This window comes from Ailuropoda melanoleuca, chromosome 14 (genome assembly GCF_002007445.2).
Source record: "Ailuropoda melanoleuca isolate Jingjing chromosome 14, ASM200744v2, whole genome shotgun sequence".
In the NCBI taxonomy this organism is placed as follows: Eukaryota; Metazoa; Chordata; class Mammalia; order Carnivora; family Ursidae; genus Ailuropoda; species Ailuropoda melanoleuca.
The window spans coordinates 57507626-57533167 of NC_048231.1; the positions used below are offsets into that span (position 1 = coordinate 57507626).

Sequence of the window (25542 nt, forward strand, 5' to 3'; positions counted from 1 at the left end):
TCTTTTCCAACCATGTTTTTATATTTATGGTAGTACTCCCAGCTCTAACTGCCACTTCTTAATTTCTTTGCCTGTTTATCCCTTATATGTAGGTATCCTTCACCATGTTATTAATTCTTCATACCCCTCTAAATCTGTACCTTGTGAAAATGTTTTTGTTTACTCTTTTTCTGGTTTCTTTCTTTTGCTGACATATTATCAATCCTCTACTAGACTTTTCAACATGATGCCCCAAAGGCACCTAAAACTAACATCTGAATGAAGCATCTGTCCAGAAAAACCTGTTTCTCTCTTCTCTACCTCAGTTATGGTATTACTCTACACCCAGTTCAAACTAGAAACTTTGGAGTCATCCATTCCATAACACACATATCATAATTCTTTTAAAGTGTTCAGTGAATACTGGGGAATGAATAAATGACTCCTTTTTCTTCATATTTCCTCTATCTATACTCAGCTGATCATCCACACGTCAGTATTCTTCTTACATTTACTTCCTTAGTATTTTCCCTTCATCTTTGGCTCCATGGTATTTCTGCTTCTGTCTTTTCCTGCATGGGGCATTGCAGTAAGTTTATAACTTGACTAACTGCCATTATTATTTCTTTCTTTCCACTCTGTAATTCATACTTCTACCACAGTTATTTTTAAACACATATTTTCTCCTGCTGTTCACCTTTTAAAAAGTCTTGAATAACTCCCAGTGCTCCCTGGATAAAGTCTAAAATAATTCCCTGTATATGTAAATTGTCCTCTACCTTTAGCCTCTGTCCCACGATCTCATAGATGCCCCCTTGTACTCCTGTCACAGAGAAGTTTTCTGTTCCCTAAATATGCCATGCTTTTCAAACATCTAAGCCATTGTGCACATTTTTCATTATTCCTGGAATATCCTATTTCCTTTTCCCCAAATCTCCAGCTCTTGAAGACTTAGTTTAGATGCCACTGTCTTTGCAAAATTTTCTTTCCCAAGCACTCAAGGCAGAGCTCATAACTTCTTTTGTAGTCTTGTGGTGTTTTTACATACCTCAACTCCAGCATTTTCCACATTTTACAGTGCTGTACCTGTTTCCTACACTTATTTGTGACCTTTTTTTTTTTAAAGCAAAGGGTCCATTTTTTGACATTTCCAGCTCTTTTTAGTGTCTAATAAATATATGTTAATAAATATATATGTGGGGGCGCCTGGGTGGCTCAGTCGTTAAGCGTCTGCCTTTGGCTCATGGCGTGATCCCAGGGTCCTGGGATTGAGCCCCGCATCTGGCTCCCTGCTCCACTGGGTGCCTGCTTCTTCCTCTCCCACTCCCCGTGCTTGTGTTCCCTCTCTCGCTGGCTGTCTTTCTCTGTCAAATAAATAAAATCTTTAAGTGTGTGTGTGTGTGTGTGTGTGTGTGTGTGTGTGTGTGTGTGTGTAGTTGTAAAACTTGGAAGAGGCTTTCCCACATAGCTTTTTTAAAATTTTTAAAAAAGATTTTATTTATTTATTTGTCAGGGAAAGAGAGTGCAAGCACAAGTAGGGGGAGCATCAGGCTGAGGGAGAAGCAGGCTCCCTGGGATCCTGACCTGAACCGAAGGCAGATGTTTAACTGACTGAGCCACCCAGGTGTCCCCCCACGTAACTGTTTTAAAAGATGTTATGTTTCTAGGACACCCCATAAAAATCCCCCCAACGTGGGACTCCATTCCAGGACCCTGGGATCATGACCCAAGCCAAAGGCAGACACTTAATTGCTGAGCCACCCAGGTGCCCCCCCCCATAAAAATCTTTTAAACTCATGTTGCACCTGAAGTTTAAAAATGTAAATCATGCCCTACATTTGTAATAATGTTTCTGAAGTTGATGGGCAGCGGTTTCCTTTTCTCCACATCCTTGTCAGCACTTATTTCTTTTTGTTACATTCTGACTGCTGGGAGGTGATACCTCATTGTGGTTTTGATTTGCCTTTCCCTGATGACTAGTGATGTTGAACATCTTTTCCTGTGTCTTTCGTCTTTTGATGTGTGTGTCTTCTTTGGAAAAATGTCTATTCAGTTTTTCTGCCCATTTGTCAACCACATTATTTGTTATTTTGGTGTTGAGCTGTATAAGTTCCTTATATATTTTGGATACTAACCCTTATCAGACATATAACTTGCAAATATCCTTTCATTCACTGGGTTGCCTTTTTGTTTTATTGATGGTTTCCTTTGCTATGCAAAAAAGCTTTTTATTTTAGTGTAGTCCCAATAGTTTGTTTGCTTTTTTGTTTCCCTTGCAGGAGGAGACCTATCCAAAAATATGTTGCTGAGGCCAGTGTCAAAGAGATTACTGCTTATGTTGTTTCTCTTTTAGGGGTTTTATGATTTCAGGGCTCATATTTGGGTTTTTAATCCATTTTGAGGGGTTTTTTTGTGTGTGTGAAAGTGGTCCAGTTTGGTTCTTTTGCATGGAGCTGTCCAGTTTTCCCAACGCCATTTGTTGGAAAGACTGTCTTTTCTGCACTGTATATTCTTTCCTCCTTTGTCATAGATCAGTTGACCATATAAGCATGGGTTTATTTTTGGGCTCTCTATTCTAGTGCATTGACCTGTGGGTCTGTTTTTGTGCCAGTACTATGCTGTTTTGATTATAATTTGACTATAATTCCATAGTATATCTTGAAATCTGGGATTATGATACCTCAGCTTTGTTGTTCTTTCTCAAGATTGCTTTGGCTGTTCAGGTATTTTGCAGTTCCATCCAACAAATATTAGGACTATTCTAATTCTGTGGAAAATGCTATTGGTATTTTGATAGGGATTGCATTGAATCTGTAGATTACTTTGGGTATTATAGACATTTTACCAATATTAATTCTTCTAATCCATGAGCATGGTATGGCTTTCCATTGGTTTGCATTGTCATCAGTTCCTTTCATGGGTGTTTATAGTTTTCAGTGTATAGGTCTTTTTACCTCTTCGGTTAAATTTATTCCTAGTTTTATTTTTCTTAGTGTAATTGTAAATGGGATTATTTTCTTAATTTCTCTTTATGCTGCTTCATTATTAGTGTATAGAAATGGAGCAGGTTTCCGTATATTAAATTTGTATCCTGCAACTTTACTGAATTCATTTATTCTAATAGTTTTTTGGTGGAGTCTTTAGAGTTTTGTATATATTGTATCACGTCATCTGCAAATAGTGACAGTTTCGCTTCTTCCTTACCAATTTGGATGCCCTTTATTTCTTTTCTGATTACTGCAGTATAGTTACATTTTAAATGTTATATAGTCAAAGTTGTAAATGTTCAGTCTTTGAGAATTTATGAGGCAGTTGTCTTATCACTCACCTACTTCCTTTTGAATGCCACATAAGAAAGGAAAAGCTGTAAAACGGGAATGCCCTTTAAAAGTTAATGAATTAATGAAATCCCCATTTAGTGCTTTCACGGGAAGTGAATATAATAATGCAGATTTTGTAATATTAGTAACCTATTATATGAGTCACGTTGGTAAGCCTGACAGTGTGTAAGAGATGAGTAAGTCTTGATTTTTAAGAAATATATTGCCAGTAATTTGGGGATAGGGTAGGAATTAGGCCAGGAAGCAAAAAACATTGGAGGTTTTAAGGAAAACGATATTTTGCCAATTATGGGGAAAAGCTTGAATGGAAAAGTAGTATTTGTGATGATCTTCAGTGATTGGATAGAACTTTTGCACGTAGGAAAGTTTTAGGTGTAAAATCTTCACAAACTTGGGAAAGCACAGGGCATATATATTGAGGAAACAGGAAAGTGTGTGTATGTAGATAAGCATGAGGAAATAATAGGACATAAAGTTGGAAAGATAGATTGGGATCAAATTTGGTAAGCATTGGGAGTGTGACTGTAGATAAGAAAAGTTACAGAGCTCCCAGTCCTAAATATGGTAGTTGCTAGCCACCTACAGATATTGAGCACTTGAAATGTACCTGGTCCAAATTGAGATGTACTGTAAGTTTAAAATACATACCAGATTTCTGAGACTTAGTACAAAAAAAACTCATTAAAATTTTTTATATTGATGACATGTTGAAATAATTGTATTTTAGATGTACTAGGTTAAATAAAATGCATTATTAAAATCAGTTTTATCTATTTTTATTTTTTTAATGTGGCTGCTAGAACATTGAGAATTACATATGTGGCTCAGATTATATTTCTATTACAGATGGCTAGTATAGATGGAATACAACCGGTATTTGCTAGTACTTACTACTTGCCACATATTGTCTAGAACTTGTAATAAGTTTAAGTTTATCCTCATAGAAGGCCTTATGAAGTAGGTGTTACTATTATCCCCCTTTTTCAAGTAACTGGGGTGCAGAGAGGTCAAGCAATATACCTGAAATCACTCCACTCCTGAGTAGGAAGCCAGGATTCAAATGTAGGCCTCCAGCGTCAGAGCCGTTGGCTTTCCCAGCACACTGTGGTATGTTGTCATTGGACCATTAAAGGTGGTTGAGCTGGAGAATGACATGATTGGAATGATACTTCAGTAGAATTGTAATAAAGATAAATGAGAAGAAACTTAGTCTTTAGCTGTCTAGTTTTTTGTTTGCTTTATTTTATTAATGTTACTTTCTTGCAGGAGAAAAATTCCTTGTTTAAAGTGAAGTTCTGAATTGTGGTTTTTTGAAGTATACTTTCTATTAACCACTTCTCAAAATATTTGCCTATCACCTTGTAGATTTGATAATGGGCTGCATTAAAAGTAAAGAGAACAAAAGTCCAACCATTAAATATAGAACCGAAAACACTCCAGAACCTGTCAGTACAAGTGTCAGCCATTATGGGGCAGAACACACGGCAGTGGCAGCATCGTCTTCCACAAAGGGAGCGTCTGTTAATTTTAACAGTCTTTCCATGACGCCATTTGGAGGATCCTCAGGGGTCACACCTTTTGGAGGAGCATCGTCTTCATTCTCAGTGGTGCCAAGTTCATATCCTGCTGGTTTAACAGGTGAGATTTAAATGGGCAATTCTGTTGTCAGCTTGAGAACGTGACCTTAGGCAGGCAGTACATAAAGTTTTTGCCTGCTGTAAGAAAAACAACTTGCAAGTTTATGTGAGAATTAAAGCTTCTAACATACAAATTAAAGTTTTACAATATACGTGATATTCTGAAAATTTGGTGATAATCTGGTGATTATCTACTGGTTATACCATTAATTCATTAACTCATTGTTCAAGTAATAAGTGCTTACTATGTGGCAGGCACCGGGGATATAAAGATTAAAAACATGTACCCCTCCCTCAAGAATGTTAATGTTACAACTTTTCATGTTTATAAAGTACTATCCAATATTAAAGTATCATAGTAGTTTCTTAATATTAATTAAATGGCAATGTTGTGATGATAACATAGTTTTTCTATCAGATACTGATTTAAAAAATAAAAGTCCTGAGGCTCAGAGTTAAATTTTTTTTCAGAGTCACGGATAATAAGCAGGGAGAGCCCAGGCTTAATGTCCTTTGCCGGAACTCCATTTATTACATTATGATAGCCTTTCAGAGAACAAAAAGCGACAGCTGACAACCTTCCGTGGAGCTAGAAATGCTCTAAAAAAGTAGTCAGAAACTTTAAAAAGAGTTCTTTTGTGGGGTTTCCAGATCAGGATACTCTTTTCCTTGAGTAACAAAACATAACTGGCTTAAAAAAGGTAGGGCGAGCTCTAGAATTCCTTGATACAGCAGTAGTTTCTTGATGTCATCAAGCACTCGAGTCCTTGATCTCTTTCCGGTAGCCCTTGGGTATCAGCTTTAATCTTAGGCTTGGCAAAACAGCTGCCAGCATCAAACTGAGCAACCCATGTCCCTACTACCAACCAGAGGGAGCAAAAAAGGAATCTATGCTATAAGCTTGGGCTGTGAATTTGTCCTTTCAGTCTGCTTACCTCCAGACTAGTAATAGTGAGGGAGGAAGGCCATAAGTGGATTCTATGAGACTGTTCATTTGAGGAGTTATGGACATCAGAGGGTCAATTACAGTCTTAATTCTAACTCCCTAACTCAAAATACCTCAGTAATAGATGGCCACAATAGTGGCCAAGTTTAAGTTATTTTCGGGATTATATGTTTGGGAAAGACAATAATCCAAAATAATGCAAGTAAATGTTTATACTTAAGGACATACTTACTTACCTAAACAGTTCACTTATGTGAAAAGTCCATTCATGGTATACATCTGTTAACACATACGGAGTGTCTGCTGCCTATAGAGAATTGTAAGCAAGAGAAACAAGGTTTTTGTCATAATGGAGTTGTTTACATTATAACAAAGGTTGGACAATAATTAGTGAATAAACAACTAAACACGATGATTAATGGTTCTTAAATGCTGTGAAGAAGCTGACCAGAGTGATTGGTTAAAAGCCCTTTAGAAGATCAAGGAAAGCTGTCTTGAGGAGAAACCATTTGAGCTGAGGTTTGATTGATGAGAATGACCTAAATATGTGCAGAGCTGGGAAGAGAGCTTTCTAGGGAGAGAGAACAACAAATGCAGAGCTTAGGAAGTACAGATGAACCTGGCGGTTTTGAGGACTAGTGAGGACACCAGAGGGTGGAATTGTATAATAGGAGACTGAAGAGTCAGGATTTCTCAGGACCTCGCAGACTCTGGTAAGAAGTTGGGGTTTTATTCAAAGCCAAGGAGAAGCAATTGAGTTTTTAATAAAGGATTTGCACAATTGAGTTTCCTTTTTTAAAACCTCACTCTCAGCTAGCTGTGTGGAGAATGGATGTAGGGAAGCAGGTACAGAAGTGGGTTAGGAGACTACTCCTTCTCTCAACAGTCTCAGCAGACTCAGACAGGGATAACAAGGATTTGGGTTAGGGTGGCAGCAGTGGAAATGGAAAAGAAAGTAGATAAAGAGGTATTTTAGAGGGAGAATAACAGTGCTAGTAAAGGGACTTGGCTTGAGTACCAGATTAGATAGTAGTGCCCTTTGCTTAGATAGAGTAGAGATGTCAAATAGGCAGTTAATCCATGACTGGAACTCAGGGGAGAACAGTCAATAATCCGTTCTGTTCCTTTGTTTGCAGGTAGTAGTTTAGTTGTTTGGTGTCCTGATCTCTTAAGCATCTGTGTACAATTCTATGTATGACAGTTATTTTTGGAATTTATGATTCATATCAGCCATATCATTTAATTTTTAAGAAAAACAAGCCATTTTAAAATCTTCATTATAATAACTAATCTTACTAAATCCCTAGTTATTGCTACTAAGGTTCAGTTTTAAGGATGGAAATGCTCACCCGTTGTTTATAAGAAATTGAGATGATCCATGCCAGTTTGTAGTACTTGTTAATACTTTTTCTTGTTAATACTTTTTCTGCCACGGAATTGATTTGAACTTTGTGTTTCCAAGTCAGAGATATTGCTACTATGGATCAAAGTTAAATTTGTTTCTGTAGTTGTATAGAATTTTAGAATTTGTAGCATGAAGTAGTTTCATGGAAGATCTCCAGAGAGCATCTTACTAACTTAAACTCCAGTTGCCCAAGTCTCCATTCAGAAATAGAGTCTGGAGACTAGGAAGAAAATTATGCTTGAGCTTTTTTGATGACATTTTTTTTCTCTTTTGTTAATATCTATAATTTACCTTGGTTTTGTTTTGGTTTTTGCTCCAATAGGTGGTGTTACTATATTTGTGGCCTTATATGATTATGAAGCTAGAACTACAGAAGACCTTTCATTCAAGAAAGGTGAACGGTTTCAAATAATTAACAACACGTAAGTGTTGGGAATATTTCGTGAGGGAGAAATACTGACAGAAACCTACCTAGTCTTCATGCCGAAACCACTTAGCTGGTTGATTCAGAGATGAGAGTGGTGAGGCATGGGTCTCTGCCCACTGGGTTGGATGATACATTTGGTTTCTTTAGACACGTGGCATAATAACTATTTCTGTAGCCAGAGTTATGACATCTACAAATTGTGCTGTAGTGTGTGGTTCTTCCCTAAACAGTAGAGATTTAAGAGTGAAGATTGAGGGAGTATATACAAGTAAGTACATTACTTTAAAAAAACATCTTTATAAAGAGAATTCTTCGTTCCTATTTAAGTATGATTTAAGGATCTTCTTTCTTTCTTTCTCTTAACAAAAAGGAAAAAGGCCAAGTAGGGAGCCCCTGCAGTCCCAACCTGACTACATTAAGTTGCTTTTTCCTTAGATGACTCTTAGACATTTTGTCTAAGACTTTTACTCTGAGATGACTCTAAGACTTAGTGGGCCACTAAATAATGAAAGTCATTTAGTGGCCCACTAAAAATTCAGTGTTTGAATTGAAAATTCAATGCTTGTTACAGAAAATAGATCCCATATATTTTGGTCTCTTTACTTTCAGTCTTATTTCCTAACATTCTTGTTCCCATTTGCTATCCATTATTGTTCCAGAATATAAAATATGATCATGTCTCTCTGCTTTAAAATCCTTTTTCAGCAGCTACCAGTTGCTGTTGAGATAAAAGCAAAGCAATAACAATGGTAGACATCAGTCATCCAGCTGCTTCCCCTTCCTCATTTAACCACCCAGCCATACTGAATTGCTTGTAATTTTATGAATAACTGGGGTTTCTCACCTTCCCATGCCTTGACACACGTACAGTTTCTTTTTTCTGTAACGTGACTTCCTGTCTCCATTTTTTTTTCTTTTGTCTGGCTAACCCTGTTCATTCTTCAAAATGTATATTCCTGTGTCATTTCTCCAGGAGGCCTTTCTTGACATTCTTCCTCTCCTACCTGGCCCACACACCATCTGCCCGTGGATTAGGTGTCTGTCTTACATGTTGATGTAATACCCCGTGCAAACCTCAATCATAGCTGCCATCACTACTTCGAACTGTAATTTATTGTGTGCTTGTCATTCTTTTAGACAAGTGGTTCTCAGCCTGGGGAAAAATGCCCAGGTGACATTGGCAATGTCTGGAGACAGGGTGCCTCCACTGTTTTCTGGTGGGTAGAGGCCAGGGACATTGTGGAACATCCTGTACTGCACAGGACAGCCCCCGACAACAAAGAATCGTCTAGCCCTCAGTCAGTAAGGCTGAGGTTGAGAAATCCTGGTCTGGGCTGAGTTTCTTGAAGTTACAGACTGTCTTTTTTACCTGTTTCTAGCATATCCTCTCATAAAGTCTATCGCTTAAAGGGTATTCAGTAAATGAATGAATCATGAATGGTTAGCACAGATGCAGAGTTTTCAGTTTGTGTGTCTGCTAGTGCTTAATATATACTAGGAAGCTACAAACCAAGTGTATGAGTATAAATATTTGAATTGCTGAAGGATTTTTCATCTCATTTTCTAGAGAACAAACTCCCCTGGATCATTTATAAAATTTCAATTTAGATAAAATATTTTCAATACTTTCTCTGGCAAAGCAAAACATGCATTTGATTTTTAGTGGCAGAACCCATATATATCTTCCTCATTAGAGACTGATAATATTTGCTTCTTTCACATTAATTTTTGGAAAAGTCAAGGTATGTATTGCAAACTACACGTAGTTCTCATGTTCTGAGTTGATTTTAGTCTTATTTGAGTATTTATGGATAACATTTTTGTAAATACAGTTTATTCTAGCAATTACATTTTTTATTGTTCCTATCTTGCAAATATTTTGTCTACAGGAGTTCTAGGGCATCCTGATACTTTTCCTAAAATGACTAAAGAGGAACATTATGATTTTATATATGGTTAAAAGCATTTGACAATAAAAAAGAATGAACTACTGATGACATACTACAACACAGGTGAACTGTGAAAAAATTATGCCTAAGTGAAAGAAACCAGTCCAGAAGACCGCACCACATTTTTATATGATTACGTTTATATGAAATGCCCACAATAGTCATATCCATAGGAACAGAAAGTATATAGGGTCAGGCAATGGGGAGGGAGGCGGGTGGAGGAATGGAGAGTAACTGTTAATGGGTACAGGGTTTCTTGGGTGAGGGGTGATGAAATGTTCTAAAATTGATTGTGGTAATGGTTGCACAACTCTGGATATATTAAAACCCATTAAATTGTACATCTTAAAGGGGGAATTTTATGGTATGCAAATTATGTCAGTAAGACTTTTAAAAAAGAAAACATCCAGTTGAAACTGAGTAATTTGAAAGATTTTCTCCCAAATGGCGTTAGTATAGGTTATTGTTTTAGGTTGAAGATAGTTATGTAAAAAAGGGATAACTAATATTAAAACTTTGTTGTTGTTGTTGTTGTTTGGAGCAGAAATATGTATGCATTTATGCTTTTGCTTAGCCTTATTCCCTTAACTCAAGTAACCTATTTTAAAATATTTTTCTTTTGAGTTTAATTTTTGATCAAATGAATGCATTAAAAAATGGAAGTTAAACCTCTTTTCTACATAGATACAAGGCAACACTGCAATAAATTGTGTTTTGAGCAGTCGTCTACGTTGTGGTAATTGTTGTTTTATATGTTGCAGGGAAGGAGACTGGTGGGAAGCAAGATCAATTGCTACAGGAAAGAATGGCTATATCCCTAGCAATTATGTAGCCCCTGCAGATTCCATTCAGGCAGAAGAGTATGGCACTACTTCATATTTTATTAATTACTTTGATTTTAAAAATGTTTTAATGTACATTCTACTTAGCCACAATTTTACACACACACAATTACATACCAGTCTTAATACAGCCAGTGTATCATATTAATAGGAGATGTAACTTGAAAATTAATAATTAATGCCATGGTATTTGCTTTTATAGTAGGATCATAAATGAATCTGCATTAATAATACTGTTTTGCCTAGTCTGTATCCTTTATATTTTCGCTTAAAAAATTATATTAACCGTTTTTATATTCTGCAGACTCTTTCATTTCAGAAGTTTACCTTCAGTGTTAATTTCTTGACTTAGGTGCTTGCTCTGTGGTTATGTAGGAGAGTATCCTTGTCTTTAGGAAACACACACTGAAGTATTAAGGGGTAATGTTTCAGAATGTTTGCAGCTTACTCTCAGTCTGTTCAGAAAAAACACATACACAGGGAAAGAGAACATAACAAAGTAAATTTTAACAGTTGAGAAATCTGGGTGGAGGGTATATGAGAGTTCTATGTGCTATTCTCACAACTTTTAAAAAATTAAAATTCACCTTCAGTGACATACTTTTTTAGGTCAACCCAAGAATATCTGGGATTCATAAATACTACTTTGTTTTCATATCACAACACTTAACAGAGTGCCTTGCACATAGTAGGTGCTCTATCAATGTTTGTTTGCTTTTATGATCTGTCATTTGTCTCCATAACTCTGTTCTGCTTGACACTTGTTACTTCCTGTTTTATTCTGTGAGCTTCTCCACAGCAGATATTCATTTTTATTCACAAATCTGTATTAAATCAAGGCCATGCTAATTTAGAGTTGCTCATAATTTGGATACAGTTCACTTGCATCTTTCTGAATACAGCTGATCATGCTGTTACCAGAGAACCGCTTCTGTTCTTCCTACTACAGTCTTAACATTTCCATCTGTCAGTGACTTAGAGGTTCTCTGTTACTGTTGCTTTTCCTTCTCCATTTACTGATTCTGTGACTTGGAAGGTAGAGTTGAAGAGACTGGTTGAGTAGTCAATACATGGAAACCAGGCACAACTAGGGCAGTATATTCTGACAGTAATATTTGTTATAATTCTATTTAATAAAGACCTTTATTGAGTTTTACTGTATTTTTAAGCTGTGTAGCTCTTTGTTGTCATCCTTCCACTCCATTCTTACTGATCCTTATTTATAATCTTTTTGACCCTTCCATATTTCTAATTCAGAACACTGTTTTTTCCAGATGGTATTTTGGCAAAATGGGGAGAAAAGATGCCGAAAGATTACTTCTGAATCCTGGGAATCAACGAGGTATTTTCTTGGTAAGAGAGAGTGAAACTACTAAAGGTAATTATAATGTAGTATAAGTATAAAAATTTTCTTGGACAGTATTTTGAGAAAGATACAGAAAAAGTATTTGTTTCCCCCACTAGGTGCTTATTCTCTCTCTATTCGTGATTGGGATGAGGTAAGAGGTGACAATGTGAAACACTATAAAATTAGGAAACTTGACAACGGTGGATACTATATCACAACCAGAGCACAATTTGATACTCTGCAGAAGTTGGTAAAACACTACACAGGTATGTGAATATTTCACAGGTGAAAATTATTTCTTGATCTGTTTTATGAGGACAGAATCTCTGTCTTCATGTCTCTTAAGGTTTAGTTTGGTACTTAACACACAAGAGTGTGTTCGATAGATGTCTGTTGTATTCTAGTTTTAAAATGAGGAGCAGGTAGTACTTATTACCTGAATTAGGTTCTTAGGTATGCTAAAATCTGAATACCATTATTTGATTTCTTATATATTACTGGCATAGTGTTTACATTGGAGTTTCATAGCAGCTAAATAGCAAGATAAATTATGACAATAAATAAAAAAGCATAAAAGCAAATATTTTTAGGACGTTTATTAAGTGGGTAAAACTGAATACTTAATGTAAAAAGCTCTATCAGATGTCCTTTGGGTTACCTTCCTCTGCATGGGCTGGACCACATAAAATAAAGTATAAGTCCAATGAAATTTAATCTGAAGATGCATTTTTCTTTTCCTGGAAAATTAACCTGTCACAACTATAGACATTCTTCTAGTCTTTCAAGGACCTTAGGTATTCAGTATTAGAGTCTTCTGTCTCAAAATTTTGCATTGCCAATTTGATACATAAATGCATCTGAAAGTTTTTAAATTATTATTACTAGGGGAGGGGAAGTTTCCCGGGCAGTCCCTTCTTCAGTGACAGCTAGCTACAAACAGCCTATCAAGTCAACCACCAATCTTGACATTGATCAAACATGTTACCAAGTAATGGCATCAGTTGTAATTGCACTTTTTAGAATGCTGATTTTTGTGGTTACTTGAACATGGGAGGGAGCATGTCTTATTTATAATAAGAAAGATCGTGTAAGCAGGATTCAGAAGTCAAGCCGTTGTGAATTTGGGATTTCCTGTTTTTGTGTCTCCCTTATTTGAAAACCAGTCTCTTAAATGAAGAAGTTTTCTCCTTAATTTTTGGTATGCTTCTTACATTAGTGGTTATTAAGAATAACAGTTAATGGTAGCATTCTCTTTGGGAAGAAATAAAACACAGTGGTCAAAAATAGAACTTTGGGGACAACCAGAACTATGGTTTGAATCCCATCTCCATCACTTAGTTACTGGGTGACATTAAGAAAGTCGCTTAAGTTTTTTGAGATTTATTTATATGAGATATTTGTGAAGTACTGAATTAGCACAATAGCTGAGACGTAGTAAGTATTCAGTAAATTATAACTTCAAAAGTGTATTTAACAAAAAATGTTTCACCTCTTGTATGTTTTGCTTGTTATATACATACAGCTCCCTTTCTGGTGTTCGTGCTTTTAGAGTAAAACTGAGAAATCATTATGTTTTTGTTTTTGTTTGCTTCAATTTAAACTTTTAAAAACATTAATATACTATATGTACCTTAATTTTTGTAAGTAACTCATTTTACAGTATAGTTTATTCATTTATCTAGAACATGCTGATGGTTTATGCCATAAGTTAACAACCGTGTGTCCAACTGTGAAACCCCAGACTCAAGGTCTAGCAAAAGATGCTTGGGAAATCCCTCGAGAATCTTTGCGACTAGAGGTTAAATTAGGACAAGGATGTTTTGGTGAAGTATGGATGGGTAAGAAGCCTGAACTTTTTTTTTTTTTTTTTTTTTTTGTCATTTCTTTAGCCATAGATTAAAACACCATAACTTATGATAAGATATATTGAAATATTTAAGGTAACTGCTGCTAATTGAGGTTTGGCTTAAAATATTTAAGGTAACTGCTGCTCATTGAGGTTTGGCTTAAAATCTTCTAATATATGGATTAAAATAGTAGACTGTGTTTCTCTAGGAACATGGAATGGAACCACGAAAGTAGCAATCAAAACACTAAAACCAGGTACAATGATGCCAGAAGCTTTTCTACAAGAGGCTCAAATAATGAAAAAATTAAGACATGATAAACTTGTTCCACTGTATGCTGTTGTTTCTGAAGAGCCAATTTACATTGTCACTGAATTTATGTCAAAAGGTATGTGTATATTAGTTTCTTTTAGGGTATTCATGTTGATAATTTTTTTTAAAAGTCTTTCTGTTTTTATGCATCCAAATTTTTATTATGTAGCGTTCCCTAATTTAAGATTTTTATGTAGACATTGAAAAGAGAAAATCTGACATTTTGTGTAATGGGATAGTCATTAGTTCCAGTTATTCCAGAGGATAGTATAAAGTTTAAAAGGAAAATTAGGCCAGCTCAACTTATGTTGAAAGTAAGTAAGTTTTTATTCCATTTGACTAAAGGAAATGGAATAGCTAGGAAAGTAAAAAAGTATTTCTACAAATTAACACAATTAGAAAGATATTTATATCTTTATTCCTAAAGCAAAGAAATCAGGTAAAGTTAAGGAAATCTTATTTTAGTATAAACACAATCTCCATAGTCAGGGTTCCTAGAAACTTTTTTCTACTATCATTCACTAAAATTTCTCCATTCTTCCCAAGCTCCAGACCCCAAGGTGAGATCGTCAGTAACAGAATTGGTTAGGGCCAGGATAAAGAGAAGGGACAGATGCTGCTTTAGAAGAAGAACCAGTAAGCACTAAATATGTTGACAGCCCTGCTTTTGCCCTCTCGAATTTTATCCCCCCCCCCACCAACTCTTAAGGAGTCACTCATCCATAATTAAAGCTACTGATGATGTCATCCCTCGCCAGTAGTCCCATTTTGGCCAACAGTGAAGTTCCATCTAGTGGTGACAGGGCTAACTACAAGCTACATATTTGCTATAGGAAATCAACCCCCCACCACCCAAAGGAATGGGAAAACCAAAAATTAAGAATTGAGGTAGCCTATTAATTGATAGCCAAAACATACCTAAAGCCCCAAGGCATATGGCACTTTTTGGAAGGAATCTCTACTGTAAACAACTGCCAAATAATCCCTTTTAGAGTGCATTGGATGAACTATATAAGGAGGGGAAGAAAGGGACAAGAAGAAAACTTAAATCAAGATATTGACAGCATAAGAATATAATGGAGGTAAAGCTAATTGTTCATTTAGCTTTGTGTATTGATTTCAAGAATTATTTTACTGGGGGAACATGATGGACATCTTAAATTGTCAGATTGCTGGGTCAGGATTATTTCTAGACAGGAGATTTAGAATGCAAGATCACAGATGACCCTTCTGGTTTTAAAACTGCATAATTTCCCATTTTGTTTCAAGTACTTAGCAGTTGATTCTAAATAATTCAAACTCATTGCCTCATGTCCTCCCAGATAAACCCACTTTCCTTGCTGGACAGGTCTTCTTACTGCTTCTGGTTTCCATGATTCTGTTCAAATTCCTTTATCTGCAATTTGATTTCCCTATATCTCAACCAGGCCATCAATCATATTTCCTTCAGATTACATTTATGTCAAGTGTTTGAAGCCATTTATTAATATCCATACCTGTCATGATCATTATATCCTATGAAATGTTTATCATCAGGCTATTCTATAAATTATTAACAACCAAAATGTATTGAATACTTCTAATTTACAGGACACTCTCCTAGTCATTATAAGGTATCAAAGAAATAAAGCACCCAAATAACTTATAGTGAATTTGCAGAGAAAAGACCTAACCTTCTGATGAGTTAATTTTCAGTATAAAAGTAAATAATAGCTCACTATAAACAAATAAGCTACAGGCCAAAGCACAATGAATTTCCGAGTGTTTAACACATTCAATAATTATAGAAATGGGGAAGAGGTCACATAGGCTGGAATAAATTGAGAAAAATTAGTAGAAAAGTCAAGTCTTAAACTGACCTTTAAGGTCATGAAGGCTATGGATGGGTAAAGGGAAAGGTATGGGTATTTCTGCAGAGCTAAGAGGATGTAAAGAAATGGGGAACAAAATCATGGGAAGTAGAAAGTACAGAAGGCACCTGGTTGGAAATAAGACTGGAGAGGTATGTGAGAAAAACTTAAGGCTCCTTTGAATTGATTTCACTATTAACTTCTTGAGTACCTACCCTCTGCCAAGGTCATGAATGAGCCTCAGAGGGTCCATGAACTTCCCCTGAAGTTATGTGTCAAACTTTTGCATATTTATGTATGTTTTCCTTGCAAGAGTAACTGTAAGACACATTTGGGAGTGGGGGAAGTAGGATTTCCTGTCATTGGTTAAAGATCAGAGAAAAGGAATTATCAAAATGACACCAATTCCAATCTTAGATTTCTGTGCATTGCAGTTTTGCACTATTTTAGCAATTATTGTTAAACTGAAAAATGTTCTTCTACTTAATGTATCGATCATGGCACTGTATTTAGATTCTTTATCCTAAAACAAAAGAACTGTATCTTCTGTGTATTTCTATATACTCTGCATTTCCATGTGGAGTATTTATGTGATGTCAGTTTATCTTTTACGAAAGGAAGTGAACAAAAGAAGTCTCTTCCTCTGTTAAAGGACAGTTTCTTTACCTTTGTTTTTGATCCTCCCTTACATCTAAAAAGAAAACCCTTCCTTGGTCACAACATCTGCTTTTCACCTACTGCTCTGTTTTTTTGCTTCCCTTCACAGCCAAGATTTTTTGAAAAATACTCTGTCTTCACTTCCTAACCAGCCATTTACTCTTTTTTTTAAAAACTATTTAAGTGTATTAAATGTCAACGCTTTTCATAGATTTTTTTTTAATTGTGGAATATTTCAGATGTACAGAGAATACCATAACAATCATGTTCCTACCATCCAAATTTAACTGATGTTTACACTTTGCCGTATTTGCTTCAGATCTCTCTACTAAGAAAACAGAACATTACAGATCTAATTGCATCTTTGTTTTTACCCCCCCTTGAGCCCATTCTAATTTGAGCCTTCCCTTCAGGTTCTTTTGGGCCCATTTCCCTTCCAGAGGTAGCCTTAATTTTGAAGTTGGTGCTTACCTTTTCCATTTGTGTTTTTCATATCGATGCTCTTATTGATATATATTTACCTATTAACAGTATTTGTATGTTTTTAACTTACATAAATCTAACTAGCTTTATTTTCATTCAACATTATGTTCTTGAGATGTATTCATATGGATAAGGGAAGATCTAATTTGTATATTTGTAACTGTTGGATGAGATTCTCTATGAGTATACCATTGTTCATTCATTTCTTTCCCAGTGAACATTTAGGTTGCTTGTTTGTCACTGTAACAAATAGTGCTGCAGTGAATGTCCTTGTGCTTGCCTCTTCTTGCCTATATGCAAGAGTCTCTAGTGCATTGGATGGCAGCAACATTAACATCACCTGGGAACTCAGAGATCCAGACTCTGGCGATGGGGTGCAGCAGTCTTCAGTTCCCCACCACCTTGTGTAATAATGGTCCATTCAGTGCTATTGATCCCATTTATCACATCTCTCTGGAAAATATCTCCTTTTCTCCATTCCCATTGTCTTTGCTAGATTTTAGCATAATAGTCTGTCTTTCCTAGACTATTTCAGGAACTTTTATTTATTTATTTTTTTAAAGATTTTATTTATTTATTTGACAGAGACAGCCAGCAAGAGAGGGAACACAAGCAGGGGGAGTGGGAGAGGAAGAAGCAGGCTCCCAGTGGGGCAGGGAGCCTGACGCAGGGCTCGATCCCAGGACCCTGGGATCCCGCCCCAAGCCGAAGGCAGATGCTTAACGACTGAGCCACCCAGGGGCCCCTATTTTAGGAACTTTTAAACTTAGTCCTTTTATGCAATTTTGGCCCAATTTCATTTTCCATATTACTGTTGGAATGATTGCTTTTTAAACATAGATCTGATCATATTGGTTCTCAGCGTAAGACTTGATGTGAAAAGATTAAAGTCCATTGATGCATTGCCTTCTGTGTTCTGTTTCCTTCTGCAGCCTCTTTCTCATCAGTTCCCATCTTTGTCCCATGTTCTTGCATAGGAAGGACTATTTTCAGTTCCCTGAACTGTGATGTCACATGCAGTACTGCCTTTCTACTTGCTAATCTCTCTTCTTGGAATTCCCCTCTGCCCCCATTCTTCCTTAGAAACAGATCTCCTCTGTAAAGCCTTTTCTGACTTCTCCAAAGAATTAACCATATCCATTGTGTCTGTAAAACTATAGATTTTACAATACATTTTATAACACCTACTGTACAATATTTGTTTTCATATATTACTTGTATAGTTACTAGATCTATATATTATACTTTCCTTTTTTTTTTTTTAAAGACTTTTTATTTATTTATTTAACAGAGATAGAGACAGCCAGTGAGAGAGGGAACACAAGCAGCGGGAGTGGGAGAGGAAGAAGCAGGCTCCCAGCGGAGGAGCCCGATGTGGGACTTGATCCCGGAACGCCGGGATCACGCCCTGAGCCGAAGGCAGACGCTTAATGACTGCGCTACCCAGGCACCCCTATATATTATACTTTCTTACTAGATCAAGGTCTCTTCAAGGTCAGGGACCATGACTTATTTATCTTTGTATTTTGTATATCTTTTACAGTGCCTTACCTATAGTAGATCCTCAGTAAATATTCAGATGGGCAGATAAAGGGACAAACCCCATACCATGTTCCATCTGCAGTTGACAGACCAGAAGAAATACAGATATTCTCTGACTTTGAATTTCTATAAAGAAAGAGACTATGTCATAGCTCTCCTTTGCTTCACAGTCCTGTCGTGGAAAGGGCTCTCTTTGTCTTGTCTGGCTTTGTTTTATTTTACTTTATTTTGAAATCATACTTTTAAACTTTAGAAAAGTTGTAAAAATGATAGAATTCTCACACATAGTTTAGCCAGATTTGCCAATTGTTAACTATATATGTATCTTTTAATACATAAAATAGAAGGACTTTCCCTGAATTGAGGAACACATTGCAAACATATCCCTTCACCTCTAAATACTTCAGTGTTTGTCTGCTAAAGACAAAATTGGATACAATTCCATTATCTGATATCAGTCCATATTTCACATTCATCAGTTGTCCCGGTGATGTCCTTAATTAACAGCACTTTCCCCCCGATCCAGGATCCAATCCATGGTCCTGGATTTCTTTTAGTTGTCGTTTTTCTTTGGTGTCCTTTAATGTGGAGCAGTCCCTCTCTTAGCTTTCCTTGCCTTTGATGACATTGTTATTTTTGACAAGAACAGTATAGCTGTTTTAAAAATGTACCTTAGGGGCACCTGGGTGGCTCAGTCGTTAAGCATCTGCCTTCGGCTCAGGGCGTGATCCTGGCGTTATGGGATCGAGCCCCACATCAGGCTCCTCCACTGGGAGCCTGCTTCTTCCTCTCCCACTCCCTGCTTGTGTTCCCTCTCTCTCTGGCTGTCTCTCTCTCTGTCAAATAAATAAATAAAATCTTTAAAAAAAAATAAGTAAATAAAAATGTACCTTAATTTTGGTTTATCTGCTATTTTTTCTTGATTAGCTTCAGGTACATGGTAAGTTTTTAGCCAGTAATACAAGAATAGCAACTGGACTTTTCTAGCCTTCCTGTTGCCTGTTATTCATAGTACTTTGCTGTTTCATGGTATCTTCTGCTAAAATTGAGAGAAATTCATTAGACTAACACTTCCATGTCAACTCAACCACCTCGGTCTATTTTTAAGTACCCCAAGATGTCCCAGTTGTCTGCGCTCTTGATTCAGATTGACTTAAAAATATACAGGTATCTAATACTGCCTTTTGGATCAAAATTGGTATTGCTGATCTTGATCAAAGCAAAGAAGGAATGCCTACAGTCTAGTGAGATTATTGAATTTTCGGTATGTTATCGGAGAAGTTTTTTAAAATTTCACTTTAGGGACCTCTTCTAGAATATTAAAGGTAATTATTCAGAAATTCCAAAGCTGCAATAGAGTGACAAATTTTAAGTTTTATATAGTGATGTAGTGATTGTTTGGAGGTGGGGAATGGTTTATTTCAATCCTAATTTAAGATTTTCTTATTTTCGGGGCGCCTGGGTAGCACAGTCGTTAAGCGTCTGCCTTCGGCTCAGGGTGTGATCCTGGCATTCCGGGATCGAGTCCCACAACGGTCTCCTCTGCTGGGAGCCTGCTTCTTCCTCTCCCACTCCCCCTGCTTGTGTTTCCTCTCTCGCTGGCTGTCTCTCTCTCTGTCAAATAAATAATAAATAAAATCTTTAAAAAAAAAAAAAGATTTTCTTATTTTCTGTGAACATTTTTCTCTCTGTTATAGGGAGTTTATTGGATTTCCTGAAGGAGGGAGATGGGAAGTATTTGAAGCTCCCACAGCTGGTTGATATGGCTGCTCAGGTATTTGTGTATCTGTACATGCATCGATTTGTGTTGAAAGTGTACATAAAAATGTAAAATAATCATAGTAGAAGACTGTTGTTTATATAGCGAAATCATGGAATTTTAGAGTTGGAAGGAACATTAGAGATAATCCAGCCTGATTTCCTTATGTTACAGATAATGTAGTGAATCTAACAGATTCACTTACTAATATTAGAACCAAGCATGTAATTCTCAGTATAGTGCTGTCACATATCATATGGCCTTTTAGAAATCTATGAATTAACAATATGAGATCTATATGTATTTATATTTCAGCAGATAAATTTTAAGATGAGTGATTGCTATTCCAAAGAAAATATTAGAAATCTAAAGTATGTGCTGAACTTTTTATTTAATATAGTTCAAAACAAGAATGAAGATGGCAGTATACACTTAAAAATGGGATATTTTTACTCTTCTGAATTTTTTAAAATTTATTTTTAAATTTTTATTACCATGTACTAGCAATTTCGTATATTTTAAAAAATTCATATTTTAGTTGACACAATGTTACATTAGTTTTAGGTATATAGCATAGTGATTCAACAAGTCTCTACTGTGTTCGTAAGTGTAGCTACCATCTATCACCATATGATGCTATTACAGCATCATTGACTGTATTCCCTGTGCTGTGCCTTTTATTCCCGTGAGTCTTTGTTTTTAACTATGAGTGAAAACTATTAAAAGTTTATCTATTCAGAAATATGGTAGATATTCAAGGGGCCTTTGATGGGCTCTAGTCGACATGTTGGTTCTAAGACCGCTTTCTTGGTGAGCGTCCAGATGTTCACGGAATCTGACAGTTTAGAGAAACTTTATAGCAAGAAACTGTCCGCGTGAGGCTTTAGCATATGCCAAGCCTAGTCCATGGTAGGGTTCAGCAAACCATTTTAGTAAAGAGCCGTATAAATGTTTTAGGCTTTGTGGGCCATATGCATCTCTTGTTTCTTCTCCTGCTCTCCCTTTTCTGACTCCCCCTCTCCCTCCTTCCCTTTGAATCGTATGTTTTGTTTTGTTTTTTTCCTTTTCAAGATTGCTGATGGTATGGCGTATATTGAAAGAATGAATTATATTCACCGAGATCTTCGAGCTGCTAATATTCTTGTAGGGGAAAATCTTGTGTGCAAAATAGCAGATTTTGGTTTAGCAAGGTTAATTGAAGACAATGAATATACAGCAAGACAAGGTAAAATTACTTCTTAATAGATGCTTGTAACCTAATGTTCAGAGAGTTTTCTTACCATTCTTTTGAGTATTCAGAGTTTTGCAGAATAAGAATAGCTCTAGGTCTGTTCAGAAGAGTTAGAGAAACATTGATCTTATTCATAAAATTATATACAATACTTGATGCCATGACTTTATGATACTTATTTCCCTCAAGGAAGAACTTAACTTGGTGTTTTCTGTGTTACAAATATAGCAAGCAGTAGACTCCTTTTTTTTTTTTAACTACTTTTGTCATGTCAACACATAAATATTTCTAAATTCCTTTTGTGACAAACTTCAGAACCATCCAGATTTTACTACACTAAAGGATCAGAAAAGGTATTTTTGAAGTTAGTAAATTGAATAGTGGCATAAACTTTTATAAAGGACTTTATAAAAGAAACCATCTTTATCCCAGTTTTATAATAATACTTTATATTATATTTATAATTGTGAAAAATAAAGATGTTTGGAAGATTGACACTGTACAGAGGGACGGGAACTTGTGGAAATTAATATAAGGTTGATTCTTCTGTTTGATGTCTGTTTCTTCAAACTTTCATTCAGTACATACTTACTGAACATACATAGGATATATGCATTTGGAAAGAGTATGGGTTTTCAAGTCCCAGTTCCATTTCTTATTACCTCAGAAATTTCAACCAAGTTATCTTTTTTGACCTTGCCTCAGTCTCCTAACTTATAAAGACTAGATGGTAATATCTACTCTTGAAGATTGTTGTGAAACTTCAGTGAAATAAAGTATTGTGCTTGACATTAGCTTACATAGTAGATGCTCAGTAAATATAATAGAGCTTATGTTTTAATAGGCGAAGTAGATATACACACACACACACATATATAACTATAAAGCTAGTTATTGTTTAATTGATGTCAAAAGAGTATATGAATGAAAAGTTCTGTGGGAAAGAGGAAAGAACGGGAAGGACTTCACAGAAGGGATGGCTCGAAAGCAGGGCTTTGGAGAAATAGAATGACTTTTTGTTTGTTTGTTTTTAAGATTTATCTGAGAGAGAGAACATATGGGGGGAAGAGGGAGAGGGGGAAAGAGAATCCCAAGCCGACTTGCCCCCCTACCACCCTGCTAGGCACGGAGCCCCATATGAAGGGCTCAGTCTCAGGGCCCTGAGATCATGACCCAAACTGAAATCAAAGAGTCAGATCTTAACCGACAGCCACCCAGGCACCCTGAAAGAGAGTAACTTTGACAGGCTGAGATTAAGATCCAAAACAAATTACTGTGTAGGTTGTCAATCCTGCTTGAAAACCTTCAGTCACCCTCCACACCTACGAAGAAACAGGCCTTAAAAAAAAGGGAAAAAAAGATGCCTTGGCATGCCACGTCTCCTACTCTCTGGTGCTGGCTTACTTTTAACAAATGTTTTTGCTAAGCATGAGGGCATCGCTGTAGGAGAGCATGGTTTCTGCTATCGAGGAGCTCACTGACTATCTACGACTTAATTGTAAACAAGCTATTTCAGTACAATCTGGTAAACCCAACATAAAGATTAGTAAAGATTTACTTAATAGACACACCAAAAAAATTTTTCTCAACTATCGCCATCATTTCATAAAAGAAGAGCATTTTAATACTATCCAAGTAGAAAGGACATAATCTCAGGATAGAGGGCATACCTATAAATTAATAATTTTAGCTTTGTGATCCTTTTTCTCTTTTTTTTTTTCCAGCAGACTGTGATTTTTTGTCATTGACCGCATTAGTACACAAACCACTGGAAACTGTTGCCTTAAACTAGGTTCTCAACCAGGGGTGATGCTGTTCCCCCAGGGGACATTTGGCAATGTCTGGAGACTGTTTTGGTTGTTACAGCTGGGACAGCTACTGACATCTAGTGGGTAGAGGCCAGGTATACTGGTAAACATCCTACCATGTGCAAACTAGCCCCCACCAAACAAAGAATTATCTAGCCCCAAATGCCATTCATGCCAGGTTGAGAAACCCTAGCTTCAACAGGCTTTCTTTTCAGCCTCTATACCTTTGTGCAGTTCCCTCCAGCTAGAATATCTTCCTGTTCTTCTGTAATCCTTAAATTTAAAAATTCTAATGATTCTTTAAAGATTAACTTAGCTGCTTTTTATTTATTTATTTTGTTTGTTTTGTTTGAGGGAGAGAGAGGGTCGAGGGAAGGACAAAGGAAGAGGGAGAGAGAGAATCTTAAGCAGTCCCCATAGTGGGCCTGGAGCCTGACTTGGGGGCTCGATCTGACGACCCTGAGATCATGACCTGAGCTGAAATTAAGAGTTGGACTTTTAACTGACTGAGCCACCCGGGTGCCTCTAGCTGCTGCTTTTTAAATGAAACTTTTTGTGACTGCTAGTGAAAATTGATCTGTTTTTCTTAATATCTAAAGAACTATTTTATAATGTTGTATATATACCTAAATATAGGTGTCTGCCTATAATTTTATTTCCCCTTAAATGTCTAAGCTTCACAAAGGCTGTGTTTTTGTCTCCCATAATGATTAGCAAAAGTCTTGTGCTTAAGAATCATACACTAAGGGGCGCCTGGGTGGCACAGCGGTTAAGCGTCTGCCTTCGGCTCAGGGCGTGATCCCGGCGTTATGGGATCGAGCCCCCACGTCAGGCTCCTCTGCTGTGAGCCTGCTTCTTCCTCTCCCACTCCCCATGCTTGTGTCCTCTCTCGCTGGCTGTCTCTATCTCTGTCAAATAAATAAATAAAATCTTTAAAAAAAAAAAAAAAGAATCATACACTAAATATTTGAGTAAATATAGGCTTTTAAAATTAGAATCCAACAGACTTTGCCGTCATCAACCAACAGTTTAGCTATAGCTACTAGATGCTAGACTTCCTTAAAAGTTATAGATCCTATAATCATGTTTTTAGTTGCTTATTAGAGTTTCTACCTCTGGTTTTGTTTTGTTTTGTTTTTTTTAAGTAGGCCTCACGCCCAGCGTGGAGCCCAGTGTGGGGCCTAAACTGACGACCCCAAGATCAAGACCTGAGCCGAGATCAAGAGTCAACTGACTGAGCCACCCAGGCGCCCCCTACCTCTATTTTCTTGAACAGTTTTCTGTCCCCACCAGCATTTCTTTTTCTTATGTCATTCATTTATGAGGAAGAAATGTGATTTATTTTAATATACATTTTAAATTTTAAAGAATTTTTTCCCTATCTATCTTGCACTTGTGAAGAATCTGACATTGATAACATATACAGTAGAGATATTGACAAGATTAGCTCTGCTTATGCCATATTTACAAAAATAGATTTTTAAAAACAATTTACTTAAGCAAGATTGTCATTTGTTTTAGGTGCAAAGTTTCCAATCAAATGGACAGCTCCCGAGGCTGCACTATATGGCCGATTTACAATAAAGTCTGATGTTTGGTCATTTGGAATTCTACAGACAGAACTGGTAACAAAGGGCAGAGTGCCATATCCAGGTAAGCTGGCATTTCATTTTAGCTCTTGGTTACCCCAAGAGCCTTAACTAGAGTTTATTAGGACCAAAAAATTTAAGGGGGAAAAAGGCTTTTATTTCTTTTTTCTCCCTTCCCTCTTTCTCTCTCCCTCTCATTATTTTGCCATTGGATGGACAGCAGCCTTTGAGAATCATGATCCTTGAGATAGGGCAAACACACGAGGTGTGCCCCACATTCACCTCAGTTTTCTCACGACATTTTCCAAAAGGGCCTTTTATCTCTACTCTTCTCTCGGATAATAAACATGCCTTAAATATCCTGGGTCATCTCCCCAACACCCCCACCCCAATAATTGATGGTATGCTTAGCCTGTTGTAACAGGGTGAGCTACTGATGGAGGCAGGATCACAAAGGAATATAAGAAAGGAATTGTATATAATAACTTGAAGAAAGGCAAACAGGTGATATTAGATAAGGAAACTCCTTCAGGGAAGTGCTTCGATATAATTACATAGTTAATATATTTGGCAGAACCAGGACGAACTTT

The 25542-nt window shown here is 36.5% G+C and overlaps 1 protein-coding gene across 3 annotated transcripts in view; it reads left to right on the forward strand.

Annotated features, from left to right (window-relative positions):
• The window catches only part of YES1 (YES proto-oncogene 1, Src family tyrosine kinase), a 71535-nt gene that overhangs the window by 42874 nt on the left and 3119 nt on the right, over positions 1-25542 (forward strand). For all 3 annotated transcript variants that reach the window (XM_034642471.1, XM_034642473.1, XM_034642472.1), the window contains 10 exons: positions 4686-4958; positions 7631-7730; positions 10446-10544; positions 11801-11904; positions 11991-12140; positions 13557-13712; positions 13930-14109; positions 20263-20339; positions 21396-21549; positions 24885-25016. In XM_034642471.1, coding sequence (XP_034498362.1) covers positions 4694-4958; positions 7631-7730; positions 10446-10544; positions 11801-11904; positions 11991-12140; positions 13557-13712; positions 13930-14109; positions 20263-20339; positions 21396-21549; positions 24885-25016 — 1417 coding nt within the window. In that variant the 5' untranslated portion in view covers positions 4686-4693. The remainder of the gene's footprint in view (positions 1-4685; positions 4959-7630; positions 7731-10445; positions 10545-11800; positions 11905-11990; positions 12141-13556; positions 13713-13929; positions 14110-20262; positions 20340-21395; positions 21550-24884; positions 25017-25542) is intronic.